This window comes from Camarhynchus parvulus, chromosome 2 (assembly GCF_901933205.1).
Source record: "Camarhynchus parvulus chromosome 2, STF_HiC, whole genome shotgun sequence".
In the NCBI taxonomy this organism is placed as follows: Eukaryota; Metazoa; Chordata; class Aves; order Passeriformes; family Thraupidae; genus Camarhynchus; species Camarhynchus parvulus.
Window position 1 is genome coordinate 99197989 of NC_044572.1, and position 13178 is coordinate 99211166.

Below are 13178 nucleotides of genomic sequence, written 5' to 3' on the forward strand. Positions count from 1 at the left end.
AGGGAGCAATGAAAATAAACGATTCCAAAGGCAGGAAGTTTTTTTGCCTCAAGGGCCAACTCAATCTATAACAGTCTAACAACTGGAATGGGAATTGAGATGCTCCAAAATCAGTGTTTTGCACAGCACAGACAGCTAGAGATCCCACTAGATCCCATTGATCTGACCTGTCATGTGGCCAAGGGAGAAGGGTTGAAGCCCCATATGCCAACAATAAGGACAGAGAGCAGGGCAAAAACTGCCCAGGAAAGCTTGTGGGAAATTAAGAACCACTTCATCTGCTGAACACTGGAGCCTACCCGGTTCCAGTGTGACCCACTGCGAGGTCCTTTGTACACACTGGCAAAATGAGCAGCCACAGGAAGATCCACAATCCCATGGATGCACAACAGGCACCTACCCCTAAGATGAGAGGGAGCTAAGTGATGGAACAGGCCTCCAGAAGAAATTTGTTTTTTCCTACCCAAAGTGTCCCTGCTCTCCTTCAGCCTAGAGAAAAGCAGGAGAGGACTGAGCACAAGTAGGAAAGCTGCTGATGCCTGGCAGGTGGAGCAGAAGACAGATTGGAAAACCAAGCATTTAGTCATATACTTCCTAAGTGGGAAGAAATGGTTGAGTGAAAGCAGCCCAAAACCAGGGAGGAACGAAACAGAAAGGAGCTAGGGAAAGAAGCAGATAGGCATTAGTTCCTGCAAGAAGGAAACAAAGTGTCAAGAAAGTAATCCAGGAACCTGACGTGTAACTGGCACTGACCCGAGGGTATGGCAGGGGAGCTCGGCTCCAGAGAGCCCGTGGGGACTTTTGTGGAAGCCAGTGCTGGTGCCATGCACAAGTCAGCCAGCCCTAAGACAACACTAAGTAAATATTTCATTTCTGATGCAAGGAGCAGCTTTAGACAACTCTTCTCCCATACCAAAGCAATACATGAACCTCTCCAAAGGCTTTCCCACCCCTGCTGACAGTCATGCTTTCATCCCTCCAGCAGACATGCGCAGATATGCTGCAGCACAGGTTTCCAAATGTACACACACCACCCAACTTTTCCCTCTTTTTGTGCAGAGCTCTGCCATAGCTGCACTCCCCTGCCTAGCAGAACAACACCAGGAGCTAGAACATCTTCTGTGTTCCTCATCCAGGAAGTGACATCACTCCTGAAAAGGACACAACAACTGACCAGCACCAAAGCCATCCGTTTTATTTTCCAGACATGGGCTGCTTTAAGCTCTAAGCTTCTGTTCCAAAATAGGAAGGGCTTTAGGTCCACATAAAAAAAGCAATGTAAATATCTGCTATTAATTTAATTTCAACAAATAGACATATTTTAAAGTAGGTTTATTCATTAGGATAATGTAATTTAGTTACACCCAAATTAAAGTTTACTTTCAAATCAACCAGAATATGAATGCTGAAAACTCCCTTAAGCTACAAACACTTGAAAATTACCAGATCAAAACAGTGACCAACATTTTACTCTTCAATTTTTTCAGAAGTTACTCATGCTCTTTAACAGCTTCCTGAGCACATGCTTGCCACTTGAACAAGTAAACATCCTTGCAACATTTGTTTCACTTCGTGTGCACGCCAAGAAATAAGTTAAAATGCCCTAACAGAGGGTTCTGTCAGAGAAGCACATACTACATCTGGACCAAACATGACAATTCTGTAAACATCAGACAAGACTAGAGTCATTACCAATATATATTTATGCATATTTAATAGGAAAGTTTCTGCAGTTATTGGAGTATGTTTACAGATAATGAGAAGCATTTCAAAGGATTTTAAAACCATTTTGTACCCATGTGGAAAAGAGTTGAAAAGGTTCAGTTACACTGGTAGTCAGTAGTTAACAGAAAGCATTTAGAAATGAGAGTCCTTTTGTGGTTCTCGTACTCTTGCTTTCTCCACTCAGGAAATTAAAAGTTTCTCTTTATGAAACCTCATCATTTGGATTTAAAATTTTCTGCTCATTTCTCATTTCAACTCTTCTGGTTATTGCATCAATTTCACATCACATCTTAATGGAGGGAGAAGAGCAAGGACCAGTGGAAGAGCATGGTCTCTTCATTCCAGCAGCCTATAAAAACCCTTCTTAGAGATAAGTAAGTATTTTCCAGCACCTTCAAGTAATCCCTGTCTCCACAGGGAGGGGAGAAAAGAGGAAAAACTAATAAATAACAAAATAAATTATACCCTTCTTCCCGCCAGAAAAACTATTTTAGGCTATTAACATCAATAGAAACTTTATCTTTGTTTGGATAGAAACATCTAAGAGGTCAAGTATCTGTGTGTCATGTTCAGGCAGCACCTAAGAAGAGTTAGTTCCACACAAGATGTAGCCTTTCAAGATGATCCTCTAGATATATATCAGATTCTACAGTATCATGTTCTGACTCATGTAGCTCCCTTTAACTGGCCATAAGACATTATCAGATTACAAAACAGACAAAAATCAGTGCTCTAGGACCTATCAGCCCTTTACAGAACAAAGGTTCACACAGAAAACCCTTAATCCCACACATGCTTTTTTTTCAAGCTTTTCAGTTTGAGATGGTGTAACTATAACATGCCCTCTCTACCTTTATTTGAAAAGGTGCATTTAGACTGCTTTGAATGTGCTAAACATTTTGTTTCCAGTGTTAAACTGTTCAAATGAAAAGAGCATCTGCAGGAGGTCAGTTTAAACTTCAGCAGGCAACAAGAGCTGCTTGGAGATGATGGATGAGGTTACTTTTCCGGCGATCCAGTATTCTTATAAATGGATAAACCCTCTGCAGATCAGCCTTGGGAGGGAGCTCTACAGAGCAGTCTGCAGTTCTGTCAGTTACTTGGTTTTATTTGGTGAACCCAAAGATTTGGCTTTATTTTTCCGTGGACGCTGCTGCCATGGCTGGTTTGATCCCCTCGCGCGTGGACTTCAGCTCTTCCAGTTCTGTGTTTAGTTTGCTGATCACCCACTCCAGGGCATCCCGGCCCTGCCAGAAAAACACCAGGATTTAGGATCAGAACAAACACACCACCACTGCTCATGCTTCTATAGTTCTTCCTCTGTCAGACATGAAACTCCCTTTAAAATCAATGCCATGCTCTGCATAGTTTGACAAGAGATTATATTGATAATTTCTTAGCATCTTCTTATGGAAACTTCACTGCAGAGGCATTTGCTTCACCCCTAAGCCAGAAGCAAATGCAATGCTGCTGTGAGCTCCCGGTAGCACAAGGCCTAATTCAGCAGTCAAGTTTCCTTACCTAAGAGAATTGCTGGTTTTGCTGTTTGCTGCTCCCACCACCCAAAGAATATTATGGCAAAATCCAGGTACTGTTCTCAGCTTTATTAGCCAAGTTACAGAGAAAGTTTTTGAGAAGATCCAGGGAAATGAAAGTCTTCCAGTGCTCTTTGAAGTAGCACCTAAGTGATCTGATACTAATCAAGAGTTCAGAGGTGGACTCACACTGAATTCTACATTTGTACACAGCAACTTTTCAGCAGCTAAATCAGACTAATTGAGAGTTGCACATTTTATATCAAGGTATGGGAATGTGTCAGTCTCAGAACTGACAGCCAGTGCTTCAGTAAGAGCTGGAGAACCAGGGCAATAAGCCTGGCAAAAGTCTTTCACCTGAAGAAGACTCTAGCAGCTGCACACCAGTGACCACAGGATGCAGCCAGCAGCACAATGAAGTCAAGAGAAAGACTTTAACTAAACAAAAGTCAAGATTTTAGAACTCTGCAAGCTCAGAACAGCAGCTTTTGTCAAAGCAAGCAGATGGGATCAGACCAGAAGAACACTGGCCTTTTTTCACTTAGAGAGAAGTCAAGAGACATTCACCTCTATTACTCTACTAAGAATAAGAAATACAAACAATGGAGAGCAGTAAGTGGGAGCCACTTGGCTCTGGCCAAGTTTAGAATTCTGGAGATAAAGGTTTGAGCCCAAAAAGTCACAAATGTTCAGGAGAGCCACTGTCAGTGTTGAAGCCTTCAGTAGACATTGGCAGAAGGGACAAGCACGGCCTCCTCTGCACAGTGTTGTGTTCCAAACTGTGATGTGATAATTTTGTTGTATTCATTAAAGGTGATACAGTGCACAGAATCATCACAGTGTCCTGAATCCGCTGCTGTCCTTTATGGACTACTAAGCATGAAAAAGACTCTGCATAAGCAACTTTGAAAACCTAAGGGAAAAATAAAGTCAGAAGAAAGCTCACACACTCTTCAAGGATTTTTTTTGCCAGGCTAGAAACATCAGTCTGGAATAATATGAAAAGCCCAGATCCAGAGTGCAAAGTGTGACTTATTAAAAGAAATAAAGTTTTACTGTGAATAGGAGCACAGTTATCTCAAGACTCCCTTGAGATGACTCACTAAGGTCAGTGAAGGGCTGACTCCGTTTCTCTTTGGGTTTTCCATATTCCAGGGACTCACAGAATAAACACTAATTGCTACTTCTGCACTGGCAGGCAGTCCTTAAACTGAGAAAAGTCATCCAGGTATCACAATAAAGTGTTCAGCTCTTGGTCAAGGCTCAGAAAGGAAGATTAGGCTCCACCCCAAATTACCTCAAGAACTAGGATGTCTAAGTTAATTAGTTAAAGAGATGTCTTTAAAAGATACTAATAATGTTCAAGAAAGCACAATTGAACTTGTCCACTTCAAGTACAGGTTGCTGATAAAAGACCTTAGAAGGGATGATTTAATTCTGAGCTCCTTCCATTTGAGCACCAAAGTGACTGTTCTTCAGTAGGGAGTAATTTCCAACTTCTCCACAGGCTGTGCAAGGCCTGGGAATGCCAGCAAAGCACAAATAAAAGCACCCAGACATGGGCAAGCTACTACACAGCAACAAGGTGTAACCAGCTGTGAATTAACAGAGTGCTCACTGAGGAAGAAGTGGGGGGCAGGGAGGGGGAATCATCTTTCAGTAAGCAGACATTTGGACCTTTAAAAGTTGGGTTTAAATATCCTCTCTGAGGTGACACAGGCACACAGAACTGAGACAGCAACAGCTTGGATGTTACATTTGTTATATTGCTCAAAGAAGACTTGACAGAAGGTAAAATATCCTGGCCATAGAAAACAATCAGTAGAAAAACACTGAGACTCTTTTCAGGCCCTGACTTGAAACAATCACATCTTTGTGTCTTACTTGACATCTTTGTGGATGAGATAAATTCATTTTAAAAATCCATGGCATTCAACTGGGGCACCAAGATATTTCCTCCAGTTTTTGAGAGTACATAGGTCTGTGTATATCTCCTTAGACTTGCATACACTACATGCCATATTTTGCAGCTAAGAATAAACTCATGATTTTAGCAAGGAAGACTTCAGGAACATTCTGTACAGGAAATTAAGTTAGAAATCTCAAGCAGATCCAAAGCCTCCAAGTGCTACAAAACTACCCAGTTACCAGAAAGAATCTGACAGAGGACTGTCTATAAAGTGTCATACTGTACAACAAGTTCTGCAGTCAGTCATTAAGCAAGCACACTCATCCCCAGGCATGCACGGTGTGTTATTCATTATTGCAGGTGTCAGCAGCATGACGTGGCTGGCAGGACAAGCGCTGCATATGAAGATTTGTGGGTAGAGCTTAATGACTGATAAGTGCTGAGCCTTTGTACTTGATGTTTTCCAGAAAAACAGCCATAAAAGCTTAGTGGAATGAGAACATAAAAGCAAACACTCATGGCATACATGGATCTCAAAGTAAGCAGTGTAAAAAGCCCAACCTTCTTAACTAGGAGAAGCAGCAAAATGGATTTTTTTCTTTTTAAGAAATCTTATTGGTTGAAGCAGAAGCCAATACAGGAATGACAGGGACAGGCTACACTGACTAGCAGAAGAAAAACAATCTGCACAGAGATCTCATAGAGGCAAATACACTCAGTTCTCTAACCCTGAACTCGGACTTGTTCATAGTTATATAACTGCAGGGACGTGTCACTACCAAAATTAATATAACTACAAGACCAATGAAAAACAGGAACAGTCTGGCATCCTGACAGCTTCAAGCTCTGCACAGATTTCCTCAGAAGGGCAACACTACTCCTCAGGCAGAAGAAAAGCAAATACAATTCCGCTACACAAAACATTACCCCGTTAGGCAACTTGTTTCAAGAAATCAATTTCATATCCTCAGAACACAGTTCTGCTTCATTTTTATAAAGCCAATTCCACTCACTAGCCAATTTATTAATTTCTCTAGGTACCAGCCTTATGTACTGAAATGACAGAAACTAGGTCCAGATCAAACACCCAGTGGAGGGACTCCTCACATCCCTAGCTGTCTGCAGTCTTCAAGCCATAAGCAAGGCTGTGTGGCACATGGCTGCAGCACCTTGGCTGCCCAGTGGCACAAGCACGGATTCATGGATCCAGCCTGGACTGGGGCTACGCTCACCCTCCACAACTGCAGGGCAAGGAGCAGCTCTGCCATTCCTGTATGCAAGGTGTGTGAAACAGACATGCAGGGTCATTTATGGAATCCACGTGACAACAGTCCATGCAGATATTCGCTAGAAAGCTGAAATGCTGTACCAAGAAGGAGAATGCTGGCATTACCACTAGTTAGTACAAACTGCAGGTGTGGAGAACTGCTAGCTTAGAGCACTCTCAGAATTTTGAATTATCCACTCAATAGCATCCCACCCCTAGAGTAACACAAAAAGATTTACAACAAACAGCAAATGATTTTTTCATCGTCATTAAAAATAATAATGCATCACCTGCCACAGCTGCCTCAGAGCAAAGTCTCAATAATTCCTATTTCTTCAGAACAACAAAACATTTTTCAGTAACTGTCATGAAGTTTAAGAGGGGTGTTTAGAGCACAGAGGCACAGCACAGCATGCAAGAAGAGCCAGTAGTAGCACAGAAGGTACTAGTTAGCAAGGAAAGGGCTGGTAACAGCAATTACAAATTCCTGCCAAGTTCAAAATCTGTAGAGACTTTTCAGTGAAACACACAGGACAAGAAGATCTTTCTGATTTGCAAGAAGCTTGTAAGCCAGTGCCTTCCCTGAAAATGGCAGAATGGAGCAATCTTTAAAAGGAATTGAGCTCTCTCACAGGCAACAGCTCAGCAGGTACCAAAAATATTTACAGTTTCTCTAATTTCAAAAGAGATATGTAAATGTAGCCAATGCCTCCAGAGGAATTTTGTCATCATTTTTAAGTGTGCCTAACTTGATCTGGCACACAAGCTTTGCTACCTCTGGGTCAGCCTGAAATTTGGTTGTGAGCCAGGGTTTGTTCCTCTTTCAAGAATATACACTCACACAGACTTTTAAATGGAAACCGGATCAGAACAGAACTGGAATTCAACTGAAATACCTTCCATAAAACAGAGAGCACCCAGCTAGGTAAAGGTACTCTTCAGTGTCTAGAAATGATCCATCACTCCTTCCCCATGCCATGATTTAACAAATTTTCCTCTTACCTTAGGAGAAGCACACAGAAGGGTGGAAAAGAAGGCTTTCTCCTCTCTGATCTAGTTGGTCCTACCAAGTTGGCTTACACTGGCTTGGTCAAGGAGCATCCCTCACAAGGATGAAGGGGTGGCCAAAGCACAGGATTTCTAGCCTAGCAGGAGTTACCTTGGGCAGATTCCCACTGTGCTGAACGCCTCCAGCAATGCAGAACACAATCTCAAACTCCTAACAGCACTCATCCAGCTGTTAGGCAGCAAGGCCTATGCTTCTCTCGCAATTCCATTTTTTCTCAAAAAAACTGTAGGACAAAGTGCTCAAGAATAAGCACTCCCACAGCTCTGCCTGTGCTGAAGAGCAGCTCCAGGGCTCCAGGCAAAATAGAAAAAGTAAGCACAGGACAGAGCAGTCAGTGCAGCATTACCCAGGTGAGCCAGCACAGTCTCACCTCCTCAAAGAATATGCTTCTGTTTACACTAAATTACTTTTAGCCGAAGGCAAGGAGACAGCTCAATGATGGATATGAACTGGAACAACTGACAAAAGCAGCATAGAAAATATGCTGGTATTAACTGATAAATCCACATTATAAAGGCTGAATGTGAAGTTACATTTTCTACTAGCACTAGCTCCTATAAATAGGTTGCTGAGGTTCTATAAAAAAATCAATTGAAACACTGGCCACAAAATCTGGAGAAATTAAATATAACATTCAACACACACCACTGACAATTACTACTTCAAAAGAAAGAGTGATTGGGTGGGGAAGAGAGGGAGAAAACAGAATAAAGATGTACCTTTCTGGCATTAGAAGATATAGTATTTGCCATCAAGCTTTCCAGGTAACTGCTCAAGCTAATGCCTTTAACAGTAATAATTGCTTCTTGGGTTAGCACAGTCCTGTAAGGGAATAAGGAAAGGTTAACACCTGAGGTGAACTGGACTAACAAATTGTCTCCTAGACACAAAGATGCACACAAATTTCCCTACTTACTTTTCTGGGTTTTCTGGATGAGGTGTGTAAACCAGTCTCTCGTCAACAGACACCAAGTTTGTGAGTGTAATCTTAAGAACAAAAACAGAGCTGAAATCCTCACTTCCCACCTTTCATTTTTCTGTTATCAGCAGCACTCAATACTTAATAGCAGAGCACTCAATTTAACGTCAAAATACTGTACACGGACTATAAAACCCAGAACACAGTCAATAGAAAGACCTATAAAGGGTGACACATTTCTCCTATCCTTGATCTAATTATAGCAAAGATCCTATTCACAGGACAGAGCACCAACAGCTTTCTCTGAATGTCCAGTCTGATTTATGGACAGTGGTTAAGAGAGGCTCTTCCAGACCCCCATAGCACCACCTGGATTAGACAGAAAATTCATACTCAGGAAGGACAAGGCCTCTTGTACAGAGACAAGGCTCTCCTACAGACAATCCCACGTTAAATCTGAGATCTATGAGTTACCAGGATACCAAAATCTAGCACAATGCTTCATTCACATTCTATGAAAAAAGGCATTTCACATTAAAACTTTTGTTGGAAATGACAGAACTTATTCATCTAAAAGTCAAACTATTTTACATGCATTCTGAGAAATAATCTTACATTAAAAGCAGAATTACAAATGTTTGATGATGAAGTATCTAAATAAGGAGAAGAAGAAAAAGGGAAGGGAAAAAGAGTCATCTAAAACACTGATTAAGACCTGTAAAATGTTGCCTCCAATGAAAGACACAGCTACACTTCTAATCTAAATGTTAAGAGCAAAACATCCAACTTCCAGAACTATCAGAAACTTCTTAAGCCACCACTCACATTAGTTGAGCAAAGCTCCATCTTCTTTTCCACTGGATCTACCACAGAATGCTCCTCTATGTAAGTCAGAGTTCTACTTGTTCCTAATATCTGAAGGGGGAAAAAAATGTTAAGTACCAACATCCAACAAACAAACTGAACCTTAAAACACGTAAGTGCCCAGTTCTCAGTGACCCCAAATAAACAGAAATCCATGGATATCAGAGGATTGTGATCAGTGGTGAGACTTCATTGTGTAGATTGTATCAGCCACAGAGCATGGCACAGACCAGCCTGGAAGGCATCGACAGACACACACAAATTTCAGCTTTTACTTCGAAGTCAGCTCCAATTCACAGGATGACATAAAAGGGATCCCACGCTTCATAAAGAATGAAGGCTGCAAAAATGTACCGCTTTGACAATACTGGGCAATCCCCACTCCGTGCTGAGCAGACGGTGACTGTGCAGCCTCCCCTGGTTATCCAGGCTCCTGTCAAGGACATCTACTCCCACCACACAGGGATTCATGGGGTTGGGGTACTTCCTCATAGCAGCTTTGATCACAGTATCCCAGGGATGCCTGAGGAAGGAAGAGGGGAGAGTATCTGTAAGTATTTTATATTGAATCGCAAATAATCCCATGATACTAAATCAGGATATAGGTTGTGCAATATGGGACAGGCTGTGCAGCTTCATAGCTCCCAGAAGTCCCTCTGGAATACAGTTATGCTTGGAAAGGCAATACTGATACAAAAACAGAAGAAAAAATAAATTCTTCTCTCCAGACTGAAGCAAGGAATTATTAGCACAAGACTAAGAAAAACGAAGGCAAGGGACAACAGTCACTCACTGCTACAAGTGACATTCCAAGTGGTGCCCACAGAGATGGTGGGAATCTCAGCTCATTCCAGAACTCCACCAGGAAAGCAACCTCACCTAACACTTAAGCTTGCCCTGCTTGGAGAAGAGGGCTAGACTACATGACCTCCAGGAGTCTACTCCACACAAATTTTTCTGTAATTCTAAGCACACCAAATAAAATAAAGAGGATGTCACCAGCTTCTGCTCCTTCCTATAGAAAAAAAAAAAAAAGAAGCAAAGTGAAATTAAATTCTACTAAAAAAAAAAAATGATTGGGAAAGAAACAGATTTTTAGAAAGCCCACCAGCTCACAGCCTGATGTCTGCACCTACACTGCTGCTTCCAGCACTTTGTAAGCATGAATTCCACTTCTGGATACTCTTCTCAGAACTGTTCTACTGTTCTTACAAAACAAAGTTTGATAACCCCAGATTCCTGGGATTGGAGCAGTCCTACTACACAAGGGCAGACTGTCCACACAGCACTTCAGGTACTTCAGATATTTCCTTCTGAAACAGAGGAGCCTACAGAAACCATGGACTTGATCCAACAGAGAAATTCTGTCCCTAATTATTTCTATATTCAGAATAACTGACTGTCCCAACATAATAGCCTTAAAGCCTTTAAAGGTATGTTTAAAAATTCAACAATTGGCATCTAATCTAAGAAGGCTTAGGGGTGCCAACTTGTATTTAAGAGTTGCACTTGGGACCCTAAATGGATTTTATTTTAGTCTTAAAATAGACTGGTACAGAAAGGCACTGACAGTACAGCACTACAAGAACAAACAGAAAGTTGGAAAAATAAGTTATTTTTCTAACAAGAAAAGTGTCAGAAAGCTTTACTGGTGCAAGCAGGAGAAATAAGAGCCCTCAATTCCTGCAGCAGAAGGAGAGATGGAGGATTACTCCTTGTTCCATCTTTGGTGACTCTACACCTCCATCAACAGAAGATACACAAACTGAAAATGACAAAATTCTGTTAAACGTCCCTAAGGGATTGAGTCAGAGAGCTGATAAGGCACAACAACATTTTATTAACCATTCAAATTAACTACCTACACCCACACACATTACGCCATAAGACGTGGATGTTCTAATACAGAACTTGATGAGAAAATTTCAAATAAAAATAGCTTTTGCATTCCCTAGGTGACAGATACTCATCTCAGACTCGGGAGTTGTGTCATGCTCGAGAAGCCTCTGCCTGATATTTCCTGCTAGAAACCACAGTTCGCTTACACCAGAGCAGTGCTGAAGCGGAGCACCGAGTACCTGCATCAGTGCAAGGAATTCAGCTGCGCTGAGCTAATTAAAGAAATTCAGAGCAACACATCTGGGATATTTTGTAAATACGTGAAGAACTATCACCCCCGGTGCTCTTCGGGCCTCAAGACTTTGGGAACACCTGTAGCAGAGGAATGATCGGCGGTGGCATTCCCAGGGCGGCACGGGCACTGCCAGGAATCACCGGCGGTGGCATTCCCGAGCTGCACGGGCCCTGCGGAGCCGGCTGCCGGGACAGCTCGCTACACAGCTCCCGATACTTTTCCCCGTCGCTTCCTCGTTAGGCGGAGCTGGAAGCGGAGGGCCAGAACCGCGTTCCATGCAGAAAAGCAATGATGGAGAGAACACTTATTCAGAGCTGGCTGCTGGGCACACAGCGGCACACCTGAGGCTAAGGGACACCGTCACTCTGCCCACACCTCTTGGAACATATCGTAGGCTACATCGCTAGTTTGGGATTTATTTTTGGTTAGGGTGTGAAAGTTATTTTTCCTAAGCACCCAGCCCTTCACCAAGCCACCACGCTGTGGGGCCAGCTCTACCACTCCATCCTGCTGGAATGCTATTCCCGAGACAGGGGAAGCCCAGGCGCGGGGTCCGGCCGCGCAGGAAGCAGCTCGAGACGACGCAGGACCGGCACCACCGGAGCCCGTTCCCGGCCTCCCTCCTCCTCCTCCTCCTCCTCCTCCCGCGCCGCAGCATTCCCATTTCCGCCGTCACCCCGGCGGGACCCGGCTCGCCCCGCACGGCCCGGCTCGGTGAAGCGCCGGGGTCGCTCCGAGCCCTCCTCGCCCGGCCCCTCACCCGAACACGTGCTCCGAGCTCCAGATCTTCATGGCCGCTCCCGGTGCGTCCCTCAGAGCCCGGCGCCAGGGAGGGCGCGCGGCGGCGGTGCCCGGCTGACTGACAGCCTCGCGCCGGCCCGGCGAGCGCGAGCGGCCGCCGGGAGGGGCGCGGGGGGCGTGCCCGGGCCGGCGCTCGTCACGCGTTGCGTCACCGCCCCGCCCCTCCCGCGCCCGCGGAAGAGGCGACGCAGCGCACATGCGCAGGAGCGCGCGCCGGCCGGGCCCGGTGTGACGGCGTCCCGGGCTGGGAGCGACTCTCGGGGGTCATCCAAGTCCGGTTCGCAGCACAGGACAGCCCCAGGAATCACCCCGTGTGCCCCACGCGTTATCCGAACCCTTCTCGAACTCTGTCAGGCTTGGTGCTGTGACCATTTTCCTGAGGGCCTGTTCCAGTGCTCAACCAGCCTCTATGTAAAGAACCTTTTAATGATATCCAACCTAAACTTCCCGTGGTACAATTCGTGCTGGAATGGCGCATCCTGAGAAAGCAGTTCTGTATTACCATTGACTGGCTGTTCCCCAGGTCCTCACAAACCAACCCTCAGCACCAGCTGCTCAGTGCGAAGGAGAGTTGGATCTCCCAGAGCAGCTCTGGTGGAGAGCTGCAAATATGATGGAGTTGGAGCATCTCTCTCATGAGGGAGGAAGGGCTGAGGGACCGAGGCCTGTTCAGCCTCCAGAAGAGATGGCTGAGAGAGAACCCCATCAATGTTTATATGTATTCAGGGGGTGCCCAGAGGATGGATCCAAGCTCTGCTTGGTGGTGCCAAGCATTAGGACAAGAGGCAACAGGCAGAAACTAATGCACAGGAAGCTCTATCCAACTAAATACAAGGAAGAACTTGTTTGCTGTGTGGGTGACCGAGCACTGGAACAGATTGCCCAGAGAGGCTGTGCAGTCTCCCTTACTGGAGATATTCAGGAACCATGGATGCAACTCTGTGCCATGTGCTCT

The 13178-nt window shown here is 44.3% G+C and overlaps 1 protein-coding gene across 1 annotated transcript; it reads right to left on the bottom strand.

Moving 5' to 3' along the window:
• Window positions 1-1319: 1319 nt before the first annotated feature.
• Window positions 1320-12332, bottom strand: PRELID3A (PRELI domain containing 3A). The gene is made up of 6 exons (XM_030971399.1): window positions 12183-12332; window positions 9643-9811; window positions 9250-9339; window positions 8422-8492; window positions 8225-8327; window positions 1320-2972 (listed from the first exon to the last, which is right to left on the bottom strand). The coding sequence occupies exons 1-6, from the start codon at window positions 12212-12214 to the stop codon at window positions 2859-2861; spliced, it is 579 nt and encodes a 192-aa protein (XP_030827259.1). The 5' UTR covers window positions 12215-12332; the 3' UTR covers window positions 1320-2858.
• Window positions 12333-13178: the final 846 nt, after the last annotated feature.